Genomic DNA, 19,096 nt, shown 5'->3' on the forward strand with positions numbered 1-19,096 from the left:
AAAACCTCAGTTGCAAATTTATAAATGTGTAGAACTTGTGATGTACATGATTTAACTTTTTTATTTTCTTTCTCCTTTGGGGCTTGTACTTTTCTTTATATGCATTATTAAGGGTGCTGGTAAAATGAATGTTCTTTTATTTAAATCTTTGATACTGGATTGGATTAATTTTCATCATTACACTTCCTTAATAGTAGCAGTTTTTATATGAGTTTAATAAACACATTTTATTTTGATAATTGTTTTTGGATTTATGTGTTTTGTTGTATGTTAACAACAGGCTTTGTTCATTTTAGGTTTAGGTAAGAAAGGGAAATATAAGATTCAGTTTTGAAGATTATTAGTTGTATATTGTACTGTTACTTGAAATAATTGTTTTATTAACGTTTTAATCATACAGATACTATTCTAAATATTGTCTTGATTCTATTTGTGTATCTTTTAATAATAATTTTATATTAGGAGTGCAAAAAACTAGTAACAATTGTATTGATCAAGTAATTAATTTTTCTAAAATTGCAAAAACATTATAAGTTTCCTTCATTGATGAATATTCATAAATAATGAATCAAATTGATCAACTGATTTCATGGTGCATTGAAAGTCATAACATACCAGACTGAACCTTCAGTGGGTTCTGACGAATGCTATGGGTTATCTTGGTGTGTTTGTGGTTTTCACAGAATGAGCTGCAGAAAGACTTTGATCTTATTCAGTCGATGCTGGAAAACAAACAGCGTGAGATGGACGCTCTGTCGCAGGAACTGACTGACAACCTTCAGCCACCAGAGACTGAGGTACTTATAGTCACACAGTGATCATGTACTTGTTTACTTGAGATAATACAGATGCTTTTTTCATGTGAAAAAGGTGGGTGGTACAGCTCAGTGGTAGAGTACTTGCTTAGGTGTGATGGATCACAGGATCGATAGCCTTAAAGAACTCAAGGTTTTCTCCATCCCAACCAACATCCCATAACATGTACATCAGATGTTATGGATTTACCGTTCTACTGCCTGTTTGAAAGTGACTATAAAAGATCAGTTGCATCATTTTCAATGGGAGTAGCCTATGTGGTGACAATGGGTTTCCTCCCTCTCTCTTTCTCCCTCTCAGGCTTTCTGCCAAAAAATAAATCAAGGGTACATAATAAAAATAAAATGGACCATAAGTGCCTCCTTCTAAGTGGTTACTTATTTGAATATTTTGAAATTGGACCCTAAACTTTATGCACTTGACAAGTTTTAAACTGCATTTCTCCTACTCCCATCTGTCTAAAATTAAGAAAAATATCCATTAATTTCCAAGATTGTAGGGTAATTAATATTACCCTCTGTATCCTCTGGCAGAAACCCTGCCCCCTCCCTATCCCTCTCTCTCTCTCTCCCTCCTCCCTCCCTCCCTCCCTCCCTCTCTCTCTCTCTCTCTCTCTCTCTCTCTCTCTCTCTCTCTCTCTCTCTCTAACCCTCCAGTCCAAAGTGTTGACATAACCATATACCTCAAATAGCATACATTAAAATGTGATAAAACAAATATACCTTACTTTTTCTTCATACCATAAGTACTGTTTGTTTTATGGATTATATTTTACATGGTAATGAAGGTTTTCTTTTTGTTTTGTCATTCATATTTATGTACCGGCCTCGGTGTCATCGTGGTTAGGCAATCGGTCAATAGGCTGGTAGGTACTGGGTTCAGATCCCAGTCGAGGCATGGGATTTTTAATCCAGATACCGACTCCAAACCCTGAGTGAGTGCTCCGCAAGGCTCAATGGGTAGGTGTAAACCACTTGCACCGACCAGTGATCCATAACTGGTTCAACAAAGGCCATGGTTTGTGCTATCCTGCCTGTGGGAAGTGCAAATAAAAGATCCCTTGCTGCTAATCGGAAGGAGTAGCCCATGAAGTGGCGACAGCGGGTTTCCTCTAAAAATCTGTGTGGTCCTTAACCATATGTCTGGCTTTCTTTCATATTTATGTGTTTTTCATTTCATTTTCCAATTTTTTTACTCTCAGCAGTTGGAAAAGGAACTGAGTGAGCTGAGAAAATCTTTGGAAGATAAGGCAAACATTATTGAAGAGAAGGAAGAGGAGCTCTATGTTCTGAATGAAAAACTTGAATTACAGGTAAGTTCAAACGGTTACAGTCATTATTTGTTTTGAACGAAAAACTCTAATTACAGTTAAGTTCAAATGGTTACAGTACAAGGCTGGCTCTGGGACAGCAAAACATTTTGTCAAATTGTCTACTAAATTTCAAAAAACTGCAGAAACCCAGTTACTTTATAACTTAATATCAATTATTTCATGAAATTATTTCGCCAAATTAAAATAAAATTCGCCATTGTTTATTGAAATTTGCAATTGGTGAATTTGGCGATAGCCAGAGTTAGCCCTGGTTACTGTAATTACTTATTTTCAATGAAAAAGAGTGGTAGGTAAGTTCAAATGGTTACTGTAATTGTTTTGAATGAAAAACTTGAGTTGTGGGTAAGTTCAAACGGTTACTGTAATTGTTTTGAATGAAAAACTTGAGTTGTGGATAAGTTCAAACGGTTACTGTAATTCCTTGTTTTGAACGAAACAGGTAAGTTCAAACTGTTAAGTACTGTACTTGTTTTAAACGAAAAACTCGAATTACAGGTAAGTTCAAACAGTTACAGCAATGATTTGTTTTGAACAAAAAAAAGTTATAGATAAATTCAATTGGTTTTTGAAATTTTGTGTTTTGCTACCTAATGAAAATGTGTAGTATTTTATTGATTACCAATCTTAAAAGTGTGTAATAGAGTCCATAAATTAGCTTACGGCTAATCATGGTACCATCTCCTGCACAGATTGAGGTTGGGAGCTGTAAGGCCACTAACCATTAACCCATGTCCTGGACAGAAATCACAGATAGCTGAGGTGTTTGCCCAGGACAGCATGCTTGAACCGTAATTGGATATACACAAAAATAAATTGTAATGAAATACACAGTTTATGTCAGTAATGTATTGCCACATTCCTGTTTTGAGTGATTTCTCTACTCTGCTCTTGTCATCTTCAATGGGTTATTTCTTATCTTAATTTATGACCTATATAGGTTTCACTGTGTACCTAACAAACAAACAAAACTTGTCTGGCGGTAGTACACTAAGCTAAAGAATGCTGTTGGTGCAGTGATCACTAATATATTACTACAGAGGTGGATCAACAGGATTGGGTGGGGTTAGGTACATACCCTTTTAAAAACAACTGTCCAAAACATTAATTAAAAAAAAAAAAAATGTGAGAAAGGCAATATATTTTATGTATCTACATGTAGTAAGTTTCTACTCAAGCCTCTTTCTACCACTGTTTCGCTACCTACATCCCAAGTCAACTACTACACCCTGTAAATGTGTGTGTATGACTTGGTATTCATTGTTGACTTGTATCTGTTGTACTGCTATAGTATAGTAAGCCAGCTATGGGTGGAGTGATCTGGGTTGTGTGTGTTTGTAGCATTGTTTCTGTATGGATATATTGAACTCTGGAACTATCGTCATTATGGCAGTATTGTGTGTAGGTATTCAGGCTGTTTAGTAAAAGGGCTACTTAAGAAATGAATGTAAGACAATTTTGCTTGGAATATTTGTTCTAAATAGAAAATTAATATATATTATTTTACTGATGTTATTGGTCAAAGTCAACCAAAGTAAATTTTTAAGGATCAAGCAACAATGAATTTTTTGTTATTTTTCACATTTCTTGTTTGGACCAACTTATATGAAACAGTCTTTTATAAAAATAGTTTTTATTTCATTTTCTTCTTCTTCAAAAAAAAATATTTTGTTGTAAGATTTAAACATAGATTGTATGTGTTAACTGAAGACTTATATAGGCCTACAGATTAAAACAGATGCATTTGTATGCAACATGTGTCTTTTAAAACCTAACAGAACTACATATAGATTTGGTGTCTGTAATTAAATTTGTTTGGTTTAATTTCATGCAAATTTTGATATAATTTTCGTCTTCTAGGACTCCCTTTCTTCTGAACTTGCCAGTGTGCGACAAACCCTGGAAGAAACGGAACAGAGTCTGAGGCAAGAAAGAGAGCTACGTGAGCAGGTTTCTAAACAGTTTGAAGAATTACAGGAACAGAACATCAACAAAACGGACACTGAAAAAGAGGACCAGAAGATAAAACTGGCCGACACAGAAGACAAACTGAGAGAGATACAGACAAGGCTCACGGAAACGGAGAGCCAACTCGAGGAGATGAAGGAATCGCTCTCGGAGAAGGAAGAAATCATCAAGGAGAAAGAAATCATGATTCTGTTGCAGAAAGCAGACGAGGACCATCAGGAGGATCTCCATCAGTTTGAGCAGAAGAGTATCCGCGAGGAGCTGGAGACACAGATATCTCAGCTGGAGTCAAAGATATCTCAGCTGGAGCAGAAGCTGCAGGAGAAGGGTCAACTGTTGCAGAGTCTGGAGCAGAAGTATCAGGAACAGAGTCTTCTCTTGCAGAGTCTGCAGTCAGAAAAAGACACAGACACCACGTTACTGACATCGGTGGCAGATTTACAACAGAAGCTCGAGGCCCAAGAATTGTTGTGTGATCAGTATGTCTCAGAACGAACTGAATTGGATTCCAGAGTAAAACAGAATGAGGAGTTTATTGATCAGCTGAAACAGGAGAAGGTTGATGTTGAAGGAAAACTTGAAGCCAAGGAAAAGGAATTCAGCCAGCTTGAAAGTGTACTGCGGGAAAGTAAAGACCAGCTGCAGCTTGAGACTCAGAGGTTGGAAGCGCAACTTGAGATGAAAACATCTCAGGAGTCTGCCAGTGAAAGTGATTTGCTAGAAAGAGAGAGCAGGATTGAGACTCTGAGTGCGGAACTGGCAGGTGTGTCTAGACAACTGAAGGAAGCACAAGAAAGACTTGACCAGACATCAGCGAGGCTTGCAGAACGCGAGGCACAGATTACACAGCTTCAGGCCGAGTTACTCGTTGCAAGTAACAGTGCTCAGGTGAGATTAACTGAAATCCAGAGTTTAAACTGTTAAACAATTTGCCAGGTAAAAATTGTAATTAAATTTAGCTGTATTTAATTAAACATGGTACTACCTAAACACAAAAATGTTTAAAGGAGAAATGCTCTGGGGAGCATCTTGTTTATGAGAAAGATAACTAAACAAACAAAGGCTTAAGTAAATGGTCATAATATGTTAAAAATATTTGATGTAGGTTTTTTTTTTCATTTCATTATTTTAATTTAATTTTTTTTTTTTAATGTAAATAATGCTTAATGTAATTCTAAAATTGGGGTTGGTGGCAGCTTTTCAACAAATTATATTTAATGCTATATGTCCCATAAAAACTATCAGGACGTTTTAGTCATTGCTTTATTGACAGTCTCAAGGTCTGAATAGGAAGGATGTGTCATCCTGGTTTTTGGCGTGTCTAACAGTGATTCATGGAAAAGTCACAATCTTCTCAAAACATTCTTTGGACCATGTGCAGATATATGATTTTTAAAACAATTATAGGTTTTAATTATTTCTCCCGAACAGGCTCCATCTTCCGATCTTACTTCTGACATGGTAGAAGCTAAAGCTGTGGAGAAAGAGGAACAGATAACAAACCTGAAGTCGTCCCTCACAACCACGGAACAGGAGTTGGTGAAGAAATCTAAGCAGCTACGGCAACTGGAGACCGACTACAGAACGCTGACAGAAGAAGTCGCTGAAGTTAGACAGCACTCCGTGTCGGACCCGAGTCCCCGAGAACTGTCAGACTTCCACCCAGATATACGTCTGGCGAGGTCGGAGTCTGAGCCGACGCTGGACATGTGGAGGAGGAGCAGCTCGGAGTTCATGTCGCGGGTGAGCCAGATCGAGGCGCTAACCATCCAGCAGAAGATGGAGCTGGCTGAGAAGAACCGGCAGCTGAGCGTCGTCCGAGAGCAGATGGAGCGCTGGCTGGCGAAGGGACAGCAGGATCAGGGCGACGTCAGAGCTCTCATCATGAAACTGTCCACAGAGTTGAAGGTAATGACAGTGGGTTTTTGGGTGGGTTTTTTTGTTGTATTTGTGGATGGCTAAATGTTTGTGAAGATGTCAAGTGAATATACTGTGTATGTTTTAGAATGAATATGATAGGTGTAAAACCCTTTTAGTTTTTGTAGATGGCTAAATGTTTGTGAAAATATCAAGTGAATATGTGTATGTTTTAGAATGATATGATTTGTTATGTGTAAAACCCTTTTTGGTTTTGTAGATGGCTAAATGTTTGTGAAAATATCGAGTGAATATGTGTATGTTTTAGAATGATATGATTTGTTATGTGTAAAACTCTTTTTATTTTTGTAGACGCCAAAATTATTTATTTAGATAAGAATATGATTGTTTTGTGTAAAACCCTTTTTGTTTGTGAAGAAAGAGATGATTCATCTTTGCTTTGTGATCATGTTAGATGTAGCCAAAAGAATACCTTAAATTTGTAAAAATTACAGGCTAAAGTCTTTCTGCTGTCCTTTTTTAAAAACCAAATCTGTGTTCTGTTAATTTTTTTCAAACTTGAACAAATATTGATATGATTCATGTGACAAAACCTGGACCATTCTTGTATATATTTAGTATACTGTCAATCATGAAATTAAGATATTAATGTAAAAAACTGTGTTACCGAACATAAGACCCTTCCCAAAAGCTTGTGGCACTGAAAATTCCCAGATTGACATGAATATTTTTGTAATTATGTCTGCTCTGATAAATTAATTTAAAATGGTGCATTGCATCATTCTGTGGCCTAAACAGATGTCCCAGTTATTAATAAATTGTACTGATTGTCCCAATCCCGTCAGACATGGGACCGTGGCGTAAACTCTTGGATAAATCCCTGGTATTGATGTTATAAGTACTTCACTCATTGTTTTATAAAACTACCAAGAATAAAATATTTTAAAAAACTATTATGAAAACAAATGTCAACACACACAATGAGCATCTTTTAAAAACAAAAACCCACTATTTTATGTCGGTAGAAACAAACAGACCACTAACTAGAATAATGATGTTAGCTCCAACTTTCGACTTTTCTTCAATGCTCTGCATAGGAAGGAAGGAAGGAAATGTTTTATTTAACGACGCACTCAGCACATTTTAGTTACGGTTATATGGTGCTGGATCTCTCTCTGCATAGGTTGAGGAAAATACTACCAATTTGTAAAACATGGATAGCTTTCACTGGTTTGACAGTGAAAACAAATGTCAGCTTTTGTTTTTGTGGGAAAAACTAAAATATACTCTTCAAAAGAAGAAACGCAAAACCACATTGTCGTAACCTTTGGAGAATTGATTTAATTATTGAATGGTGAGTCCGATAATTACCAAATGTTGCAGGATTGTTCACAATTCACTCTAGTCCATTGTGAGTAAGTGATAGGACACACCACCAAGGTCAAGGTCATCTGGAGTCAATACCGGGTGTGGCCTCCGCGTGTGTTGACAACTGCCTGGCACCGCCTGCCCATTGAAGCAACCAGAGTACGGATGACGTCCCGGGGGATGGTGGCCCACTCGGCCTGTAAGGCTGCTGCCAGCTCAGGCAGGGTCTGGGGCTGTGGTTGTCGCTGTCGGAGGCGTCGGTCCAACTCGTCCCATAGATGCTCAATTGGGTTCAAATCCGGTGATATCGATGGCCAAGGAAGGACATTAATGTTGTTGTTCTGTAGGAAAGCCGTTGTGAGACGTGCTGTGTGAGGCCTGGCGTTGTCATGTTGGAACACTGCGTTGGCGTTGGCCATAACTGGAACGATGTGTGGCCGGAGGATCTGGTCAATGTAGCCCTGTGCATTCAGGTTGCCCTGCACGTGGACCAGGTCAGTTCTGCCAGTGTGTGAGATGGCTGTCCACACCATGACACTACCCCCGCCGAATCTGTCCACTTCCTGCACGCAGTTTGCCGCATAACGTTCACCACGACGCCTATGCACGCAACATCTTCCATCATGACGTCGGAGCAGAAATCGGGACTCGTCACTGAACCACACCTGTCTCCATCGCAGTTGAGGCCATTGTCGATGAATCTGGCACCACTGCAGTCGGAGTCGACGGTGTTGTGGTGTTAAGATGACACCTCGAACTGGACGTCTGGCATGAATTCCTACCTCACGTAGGCGGTTCCGTACGGTCTGGTCGGATATCCTGCGCAAACCTGGTATTGCTGCGGCTGTGGAGGTGGCAGTAGTCAATCGTTCCCGAAGGTGGCGTATCCGGATGTAGAGGTCCTGCCCGGGGGTAGTGACCCATGGTCGACCGGATCTAGGGAGGTCACGTGTTGATCCATGTTGCTGGTAACGGTCCCACAGTCTGGAGATGGTGCTTGGGGACACATGGAATGCCCTGGCAACGGCCGTTCTGGATTCGCCTGCGTCTAGTCGGCCGATGGCATTGTTTCTCTGCAGTTCACTGAGACGTGGCATGTCCTGGATTGTCAACTGTCGGCCAGATACAGAGGCCAGGCAAGCGAACACCCTGCACCTTTATACTGTCGGTGTTCATGTTGCACGTGCAGACAACGCACGTGCAGTGGTGACATGGTTTGCACGTGGCTGCGTTTTTGCGAATATTCACATTTTGAAACTTTGTTTTACAGTAGCTGCGTTTTATCGAATGTAACCGTGGGAATGTGTTTGGGACATGCAATGACCTTATATTCACAAAGCATAAACCGGTAGGAAACATAAAAAAAGAGTTATAACCCATTTGTACCCTTTTGCGTTTCTTTTTTTGAAGAGTATATATTTATAAAAAAATAACTTGGCATTTCTTCTTTGCTTAGTGATCTTTTAAACAAATTTGCATTTATCATAAGGCGTTAAGACAAATACATGTGTGTACACATTTTTATGTGTACCTGTCCTAAGAATAATATCATAACATATTTTCATGATTTGCAGTATTCAGATAAATCAAGGAAACTAGATGTTTTGAATATTTGTGAGAACATGAGTTTTATTATTTCTTTAATGTGGTACTATTTTTAGTGCTTTACCGGTAGTTACTTGTTTTTGTAGGGGATGGTTGTTTGTGATTAATTCTGCTTTTTTATTTGAGGTGGAAAAACAAATTCTTATCTACAGTGTACATGTAATTTAGTTGTGTGTGTGTGTGTGTGTGTGTGTGTGTGTGTGTGTGTGTGTGTGTGTGTGTGTTGGGTTTTTGTGTTTTGCCTTTTTTTATGCATGCCAGTTGTAATTTTAATAAATTGTGAATAAATGTTGAAAACTCTGCTTTCTACAGAATATATCAGAACCTACTACTGAGCCAGCAGGAGGGGTAATCATTTACGACAGTTTTTTCCTATTAAACAAATCAAATGGAGAGAAACAAATACATTGTAGAATTAATCAGTGCTACCAAAAATATTAACTGTATATGCTAATTGTTGAATTAATGCCATTTCTGTTCGTTTCTGTGACATCAATACAAACATTTGAAAATAAAACTTAAAATTACAGTTATCTGTGGAAACATTTCAGACTACTTTAAAAGATATTTTGTATGATTTTTCTCATGTATTTGTTACTTTTTTTCTCTTCATTTGAATTTGTTTCAACATTTTGTTGTTGCTGTTTTATGATCTTTTTAAATGGAGTGCTTAGCTTGCAAGTTGATTCATAGTGTGTAGTTTTTAAACAGCTGATTATGTTAATAATGTGGGTTTAGTTTCTAGCCAGAGGGAGCCAAAGGGTTTTTTTGTTAATAAGAATGTGTGGAATTTAGCTTGCTTTCAGCTATTAATTTTTGGATACTAATGGTTTTACTACATCAATTAAAATATCATAGTTGATAATGGTAATGAATGTCTCTGAAAATACTATATGCAATATATCAACCAAATTATGACCCATAAATATGAATAATACAAACCCATCTCACAATGTATTAACTGAAGAAAGTGAAATCATTCATGGCTGATGTTAGAGTTTGAGTTTGTTTTCATGTATACATAAAGAAAACCGATATTAAATAGGTATTAAAGGTAAAAATTAATGAAATGTATGGTCTGCCCCTGTGAACATGTCATTATTTAAAATCCGTCTTTAGAATTATATAATCAGATGTTTATTGATTGGTGCAAACAAATTATAACATGATAGATGAGTAAAAACCAACTGGTTTCCAACACTAAGCTGTCCAGCCTGTGGGTGTATGTATACAAAAGATCCTTTGCTGCTATTTGATAGGAGTAACCTGTGTGGTGGCAGTGGGTTGGACATCTAATAGCTGTAGTTTAAGATGCCATATCCAGTTGTGCCCATCAGAAATGTTACTGGCAGGAAAAAATCGGTGTATTCTAAAGAATATCAAATTATCAGCAAACTGTTATTTTATTAACCACATTGATACAGTTTATGATGAACTACAAGTCTTTTTTAACTGAAGGTCATGGATATTGATTGTCAAGTTCAAGGTCATTGTAGATGGAAATGATTGAAAACAGTTGGAATTTTCAGTATACTATGTCATGGTTATATGCATTGTTGCTGTTCTAGGTGGAGGGGTACCTTGTTTGTTTTGAATGTGTAAACATGTCATGACTTTGTGAAAAATCCCCCAAACTGTTCAGAGAGATAACTTTTCATATACCACCACAAAAAGATCAGTTCATAATTAGGCAAATTCCAGAACATTCCAGCACATTTTATATGTATTTATATTAAAACAGTCTGATATATTTCAGTATTGTTTACAGGTTAAAAAAAAAATGACCGTGACTATGGGAAATATTTTGTCTCTTCCCCCCTCCCCACCCAAGAATATCCATCTTGTTTTGTTTGGAAATTTAAATTATGTAAAGGTTTTCTGTTGACGAGGTGACTGTGATCATTTATTAAAATTGTCTAAAAGATAACAAAGGTTTTAAGATAAACACCAATAGAACATGAGGTGTGTTATGACAGGGTGGCATAAGTTTATTGAATTATCTGGGTTATTATTATTAAAAAAATTTTTATATTGAAGGGTAATTTATTCTGGCTAGAACATTTGATTCTGATGTCAAGAACTATTTCAATTTTATTTTCCCAAACGGTGTGAAAACAAGAGCTGCATGATATTTAAAACTATAAATAGGATGCGTGAATGGTGTCAGTTTTCAGCTCACTTGATAATGGACGCATGCTCTGTCACTGCAACACACTCTGGAGGAAGGATAAAATGTACAAATGCATGTCAGTGTATTCACACAAGGAAAGCAATGTGGTTGGGGTCTATTGTCTTGTCTGTAATGTCTGCGTGTACACGGAATCGGACAGCACTGCAACTGGTATGGTATATGTGTATTAATGGATATATATCTAAATCCATGAAAGCCTGGATGAACACAGTATTCACAGACGTGTATTATAAAAAATTATTTATAGATATATGTATATTTCTCGGTTAAAAAAAATATGGAATTAGTAAATAGACTTGAGGAATAGATAAAATATTTTTCATAGGTAATATGGTCTATTTTTGAGTGCATAATCAAATTGTACAATGTAAATTTTTTAATGTCTATTTCTGTTTCCTGTTTTCCTGTTCATAGTTTATTTGACTTTTTAAAATGTTATTTAGTTACTAATTTATAGAATTAATAGAATTTTTGTAGTGCATCAATAGATGTGTGTTATTAACATTCAAAGTGTATAGACTGAAGTGCTACTCATCTTGTTCTGTCCTCAACATAGTCATATAAGACTAATTTGGATACATTTGTCTGGACCTGAAGTGGCATATTATAATGAGCTTCAGTTCCAGTCCTTACCATTTTTTAGTAATACTTGTTAAATATCTTATATTATTTACTGTCTGTCCATTCATTTAGCTCATCATTTAGTTCATTCATTTAGGTCATTCTTTTTTTTCCCATCCATATCATTTAATTAAAATGAATTAATTATTCATAAATTCATTATTTTATTCATTCTAGTCCCAGTAAGTTCACTATTGCTTCATCTATTCACGAGTGAAGACAGTTCATATTCACAACAGTTGCATGTAATAGTGTGAGACTACCAGACTTTAAATGTGTCACACTGCATGCACAGGCAGCATGGAAAGCTACAGAACATTCACTGTACCACACATGTTTTCCCCACAGTTAACAGTATTGTTTGCTGTATGAGATTAATCAGTCACAAAACTAATAAAAATAGCATTGAGTTGTGTAGAATTTATATACATAGAACAAACTACTGCATAGAACGAACTGATTGTAAAGTCCCGTTTTATCTCCTTATACATTAATAACCAACTTATGCAAATGTGTACAACAAACTACTGCTATAACGAACTACATGTAACTATCACGGTCCCATCCGGTTCGTTATAAGAGTACTTTACTGTAGTTATTATATTTCATTGATGCTTATAAAGCCTGTTATCTTTTAACTAGAAACTGTAAGTTACACAAAATTCATAGATACAGTAATAATTTAAAAAATGCTATTACAATTTGGATGTCTGTTTATAGATGAATACTAACGTTGTGTTTAGTTTGAAACTAAACATTTCATATGCTAGGTTCAGACTGTCAACTGTTATGATGAATTTGGCCAACTTAACAGTTGCGTTGTGATTTTTCCAACTCCCAATTATGGGTGCGTTCAGATTAACAACAAATGGGTTATACGACAAGAATTGAGTTGTAAGAGCACTCAGACTAGCAACTGGACATTCATAGAAGTCGTGAGAGCAGAAAGTGTGCCAACTTTGTGGTGGCAGTTGGTAGTCTTGAGACTAGCATTAGTTTTTAACTTGTCATTAGTTAAGAATACTTGTATATTTGTCCAGCTTAAATGTTTTTCCTTTAAAGAAATATTAAATACCAGTAGTTATTCTTTGGTGAATTATATTTTACAGACGTCTGTATTTAGTTTACTGGCTCATTGACTGTTGTATCTATGTCATTGAAATCATAATCTAAAAACTTACCCCCAAACTTTCCCATCATTTTAGTAATGGTTCAGTACAAGCATGTTATTTGTGTTGATTTTTATTTTTTAAAACTCACACATGTAGTTGTAAAAAAAAAAAAGAAAAAAAGGTTTAGTTGATTTTCATGAGATTAAATACTAGCATTGCAGAACAAATGGTTGAGCCAGTTATAGATGTTTGTTTTTGTTTTGAGAAGAGGAAAGAGATATACATTTTGTTTTTAAAAGGGGGGGGGGGGGGAAGTAATATGGTTGATTTTTGTGCATTTAAACATTGCTCAACATATGGCTGATTCAGTTACAGACAACATGTGTTTGTTGTAGGAAAAGGAGAGATATATTCGACAGTCCCAGCGAGAGGTTGAAACTGTCCGGCGCACTCTCCACCTCCATCAGAACGAAATCAGCGAACTGAGAACGAGTAACGAGAGTCTGCGACGGGAGTCATCAGAGCGTGACGTGTCTGCGTCGAGGAGCGAGCAGCAGATCCTGCACCTCAAGAGCAAACTGCGGAAAGCCAAGTCGACGCTGGCTGAGATGCACAACCAGAGCGCGAACAACAACTACCCGCTGCCTGATGGCACCTCGAGTGGAGACCACACCACCATCGATTCGTTTGTCGACGTCAACAGTCTCAAGCAGGAGCTCATAGACTGCAGGAACGAGATACAGATACTGAGGGACACAGCGCCAATGTCAACTCAAGAATTAGTGAAGGTTTGTTGTATTGAAAATTAAATCCCTATTAACAAATACAGTACCTATGTCAACAAGAATTTGTGACGGTTTGTTGTATTAAAAATGAAATTCATATTAACAAATACAGTACCTATGTCAACAAGAATTTGTGAAGGTTTGTTGTATTGAAAATTAAATCCATATTAACAAATACAGTACCTATGTCAACAAGAATTTGTGAAGGTTTGTTGTATTGAAAATAAGACTCAGATGTTGAGGAATACAGCACCCATGTCAACACAAGGATTTGTGAAGGTTTTGTTGTATTGAAAATTGAAAATTCAGAAATTAAAATGGTTAAAGTCACCGACTCTTGTGCCTGAGGTAAATCTTTCCTTTTTCGTCATGCATAAACTGCTACACCGTCCTCCTTACAAACATACTGTAGATCCTGAAATTAATGCGATCATAATATTAATGCGAAAAATGTGAGTTTGTGTTATTTGCATTAATAATATGACACATTTATTTCTGTTTTGTCCACCAAGCTAAAACAAAGATTAAAATTCGAATACATTTATAAAATAACTGGAGCACAATTCATCATAGGCAAGACAGACTAATTATCCAATAGTCCAGCGAAAGCCGACACAATGGTAAATAGGTTTTAGCATGCTAATCCTGATGTCGACCATTTCTCTGTTTTTCTCTGTGTTTAGCAGTTTAGGTAGATACAGTTGTGATGGTACATGTATGCTAATGTTTAGCCAGATTTAGGTAACTGATATGCTTTGAGTAATTGATCTCACCAAAAACACTAGGGACTAAACAGGCTAATTGATGTGTACACTGACACGTTAGTGAGCTGATTTCATTGAAGTCATCTGTAACTCTGATTTAACCGAAAAATACACAGACTTGGGTCATTAGGAAAGTAGCATTTCATATGAAGGCCACTCGCATTAATTTCATGTAGCATTTTAGTCCACCGTCACTCATATTAATTTAGGGACGCGTTAATTTCAGTATCTACAGTATATCACAAATATTGATTTTGCAAGGGGTGTTTTTTTTAGCATATTTAAAATTTGTTTTAAAAACATACACTGGCAATAATGCCCTACTCCCCAATATATGGTTTGTATACTTGTTGAAGATGTTTGTAATTGTGAAATGGTCTCCTGAAGGTAAGTTTCACATTAGTGATTTAATTTTTCAGAAAATCCAAGATACGCAAAATGAGTTAAACATGACATTATACTATACTGACGTCCAAAAGAAACTTCTGAGAGACTACTGAAGAAAAACCAAAACATGTTGCATGTTCAAAAGATATATATTCATGAGAGTGGTGTTTTGGCATGTTGTGAACAAAATTTCATTCAATAAAAGCATAAAATGTTCAAGAAACTGTGCTACAAAGACACATGGGTCAAAATGAGATGATTCACAAAGTCACTGTCAGAACAGCTTTTCAACAACAGTATGTTAAGTGTCTGCAAAGTCACTAAACATTGGATTAATAGCGAGTATGTCCACCTTGTGCATCAATGCATGCCATGACACGTTGCTGCATTGATGACATCAAGCGCCGGATGGTGTTAGCGGGAATTTGTTGCCATTCGTCAATTAAAGCTCTCTCCATGTCCTGATGGTTGGTTGGTGATACTATACTAGTTATCTTCTGATTTGTCTGTCAAGATGATCCTACAAATGTTCGATGGGGTTCATATCAGGCAAAACATGAATGTTCATGTTGTTGAGGAAGTCCTGTGTTATCCTTGCAGTATGGGGTCTAGCGTTGTCATGCTGGAAGAGTATACCATGTGGCTGCTATTGAATAATTGGCAACAGAACGAGTCGCTAAACTTCATCTCGATACCTCTGTGCATTAAGGTTACCTTGAATAATAACCAGCCTTGTTTTGAAGTTCCCACAGATTCCTCCCCAGACCATGACACCACCTCCTCCAAATGCTTGAACTTCCTGGACACAGTTCTGCACTACACGTTCTCCTTGACGTCTGTATGCACACTGTCGATCATCTAAACAGGCAAAACGTGCTCTCATCACTGAATACAACTTGTCGCCAGTCTCGCACTTGCCAATGGCGATGCCTCCTGGCCCATATCAATCTGTAATGTCGGTGTTGTTGCATTAACGTAACTCCATGGTAGGGTCTACGTGCTCGAATACCATGTCCCCGTAATCGTCGTGACACTGTCTTGTCGACTAACACGATGTCCTAATGCCGTTGATGCCGGGGGAGGAAGCGATTTTGAAGATGGTGAATGCGCAAGTAACGGTCTTGAATGGGCGTGGTAACACGCAGTTTTCCGCTCCTAGCCCTGCCGAAAATGTTCCATCAACCTGGTTATGGTAGTACGGGTACAAGCGAATGTTCTTGCAATGTGGTTATGCGTGGCTCCCAGCTGGGCCATGCCAATGGCTCTCTCTCTCTGTGCTGCTGACAAACGAGGCATTTCTTGTGTGCTTTCGGGTACTGTGTTACTAACGTGCAGTTTCAAGAGATTTTTATACCAGTTTAGCATGTGCATTTCGTTATATGAATGCAGATGTCGTTATAGCAATATGCACATTTTTTTAATGAAAATTGACACTTTCGCCGGCTTTAGGTAATTGGATACATTTGGTTGTACTTGGGCGACATTTTAAACCATTTTTGGGGGGTTATACTTTCTTTTGGACATCAGTATAGTTCAAAATATAATGTTTTATATTTAAAACAAAATTAAAATCTTGTGGACTTCATGAGTTTCGTAAAAGAACACACTGTAATTATGTCTTGGTGCCATTATCCTGATGTATTCTGTGACATTTAAATAAAATTTTCTAAAATTTTAAACATGATTTTATTTCAGTTCAGGCATCCCTGTTGCTGTGGAGTCTTTAGCTAAGTTATCGGTTTAGTAAGAAAGACTCATCATTTGATTGGAACCATCAGCTGAACCCATGTTGAAATCATGACCTCTCATTAATGTAAGCTTCACGTTATTGAAATCTTTCTCTTTCAGAAAATCCAAGACCTTCGTAGCGAGCTGGCGGCGGAACACAAGGAGCATATACGCGACATCCAGCACCAACACGCGGAGGCCGTGGAGGCGCAGCTGACCACACTGCAGCTGAAGCATGACGCCGAGCTGCAGCAGCTACGGCAGCAGCATGAGCTGAGGGTGGAGCAGGCGCTGGCCACGCTGAGACAGGAGGTGGAGAAGGAGCACAAGAGTGAGATGAACCGCCTGCTCATTGAACACCAGCACCAGGTCGACATGCTCAGAAACGATCTCGTCGGTCAGTACTGCAGTCAGCCTGTAGGGATACAGTTGTTAAATGGGAGGTGGGGGGGGAGGGAGGGAAGGTGGGTTGGGCAAACGTACATAAAGTGAAATGTCGTTATCTCGATGTTGAAGGCATGGCACTGAATAGCTTTAAATATCGATAGCTGGAGATAAGCATAATAGTTGGTGGTGAAAAATTATACCATGGGACCATGTCTTGACCATGAGATATCCTGGACTGATGAGGTTACTAGAGATCGAGAATTAACATTGAAACATTCTAAACTTTGGGTTGTTCCACCTCCGGCATCCCCTATTGTTATGGATTATTCAGCTGACTGACTTAATTTATCTAGAGATAGCATCATTCGATTGGTACAGTTAGCGGAATGTTGAAATGATGTCCTCTTATGGATTAAAAACCCTTCGTTGAAGTGGATGTGAGAAATTGAAGCAATAGGGTAATAATTTTGGGGTCCGCTCAGAAAACCCTCCAACTTTATGGCCAGAATTTTGTTTATGATGTCATTTAGGCATCTAATATTTGTATACTAGTAACTAAAGCAAATGCATTTATACATTCATGTTGTTGTTGCAGTGCATGATGATGCCTCTGTTGTTGAACGTTGTGACCGACTGCGCAACGAGGTTTCGTCCACGGAACAGTTTGACGGACGGCTTCAGAATCGCCTGTCTGGATCGGGTCTGGTTGTGGTTGGTCATGATTCTGACATCAGTTTAACCGAGTCGAGCAGCACCGAGTTCCTAGCGGAGGATAACATCTCAACCAAGCTGCAGGTAGGATCACTACAGCGGCTTTAGTTTGCATTCATTCTTTTGTGGGCGGGACATAGCCCAGTGGTACAGCGCTCGTTCGATGCGCAGTCAGTGTGTGATCGATCCCCATCAGTGGGCCCATTGGGCTATTTCTCGTTCCAGCCAGTGCACCATGACTGGTATATCAAAGGCTGTGGTATGTACTACCCTGTCTGTGGGATGGTGCATATAAAAGATCCCTTACTGCTAATCGAAAAGAGTAGCCCATGAAGTGGCGACAGCGGGTTTCCTCTCTCAATATCTATGTGGTCCTTAACCATATGTCTGACGCCATATAACCATAAATAAAATGTGTTGAGTGCGTTGTTAAATAAAAATACTTTCTTTTTCATTCCTTTGTAGTTATTTTCATGCTTATATCCAATTAAGGTTCAGCTATCTGGACTGTCTGTCAAGGACAGGTAGTTAATTGTTGATGTTTAGTGAGAGGGAATTCAGTGTTATGGCCTTACACCTACCCACCGAGTCGTTAAACTTGCTCTGGGTAGGAGCCACTACCAGGATGCGAACCCAGTACCTACCAGTCCTAAGTCTTGATAGCTTAACCACTACTCCAAGTAGACGATATGGTTTTCAGTGTAGAAACTGGGTGTTTTATTGTCTTATGAATCCATTTGAGAGAATGTTGGATATTTAACAACTGATAGGCTTCTTCATGATGATCACCTACATGTCTGATCCAAACTGTCCACTGAAATTAACACTACAGATACCTGTGGTGCATAAATTATCTGCAAGTTCAAGATCTGTAAATAACCTTTTTTTCCATCTCAACCAGTGGCGCTTAATTGGTTCGTCAAAGGCTGTGGTATGGCTAAGAATAGCTGTGTGGCAGCAACGGGTTTCATCTTTCACTCTGTAGATCAAACCATGTTTGACACAAAATAGCCTTAGCTTAAATTGTGCTGGGGTTTCATTAAAGTTACATTTTGGGTAAACTGCCAGTTTCAGTTTGAAAGATTGCCTCTGAAATGGTAGTTAATATGTATCCATCGAGTACATGTTGATTTAATTTGCTTGTGTTTTGCAGGCTATAATGACGAAGGTTCACAAGCATGGTCTCAACATCCTGTCGTTGTCGGAGATGCAGTATCTTCGGCGTCACATGTCTTCTGAACAGATCGGTGCCAACATCGACGTACAGGCACTGACAGAATCGTGGGAACGTGAGCGGCAGACATTCGTATCCACCATTAACACACTCAAAGAACTGCTGTCCAAAGTCAAGAGCAGTGACCGGGTAGGTAGAAAAGATGTGCAGAATAGCAGATTAAGTCTCAACACGAAATAAAGGGCCAGATCCAGAACATATTTGGTGGAGG

At 38.1% G+C, this 19,096-nt stretch overlaps 1 protein-coding gene across 8 annotated transcripts in view; it reads left to right on the forward strand.

The window, feature by feature from the left end:
- Positions 1–19,096, forward strand: part of LOC121381236 (A-kinase anchor protein 9-like) — a 134,965-nt gene that overhangs the window by 94,030 nt on the left and 21,839 nt on the right. For 6 of the 8 annotated variants that reach the window (XM_041510454.1, XM_041510458.1, XM_041510461.1 and 3 more), the window contains 9 exons: positions 684–797; positions 2,018–2,128; positions 4,007–5,002; positions 5,546–6,022; positions 9,278–9,313; positions 13,285–13,677; positions 16,674–16,950; positions 17,536–17,735; positions 18,805–19,014. In XM_041510454.1, the coding sequence (XP_041366388.1) occupies positions 684–797; positions 2,018–2,128; positions 4,007–5,002; positions 5,546–6,022; positions 9,278–9,313; positions 13,285–13,677; positions 16,674–16,950; positions 17,536–17,735; positions 18,805–19,014 (2,814 nt within the window). The remainder of the gene's footprint in view (positions 1–683; positions 798–2,017; positions 2,129–4,006; positions 5,003–5,545; positions 6,023–9,277; positions 9,314–13,284; positions 13,678–16,673; positions 16,951–17,535; positions 17,736–18,804; positions 19,015–19,096) is intronic. The other 2 variants (XM_041510455.1, XM_041510459.1) reach the window with 2 other exon arrangements.

This window comes from Gigantopelta aegis, chromosome 9, assembly GCF_016097555.1.
Source record: "Gigantopelta aegis isolate Gae_Host chromosome 9, Gae_host_genome, whole genome shotgun sequence".
NCBI classification, from domain to species: Eukaryota; Metazoa; Mollusca; class Gastropoda; order Neomphalida; family Peltospiridae; genus Gigantopelta; species Gigantopelta aegis.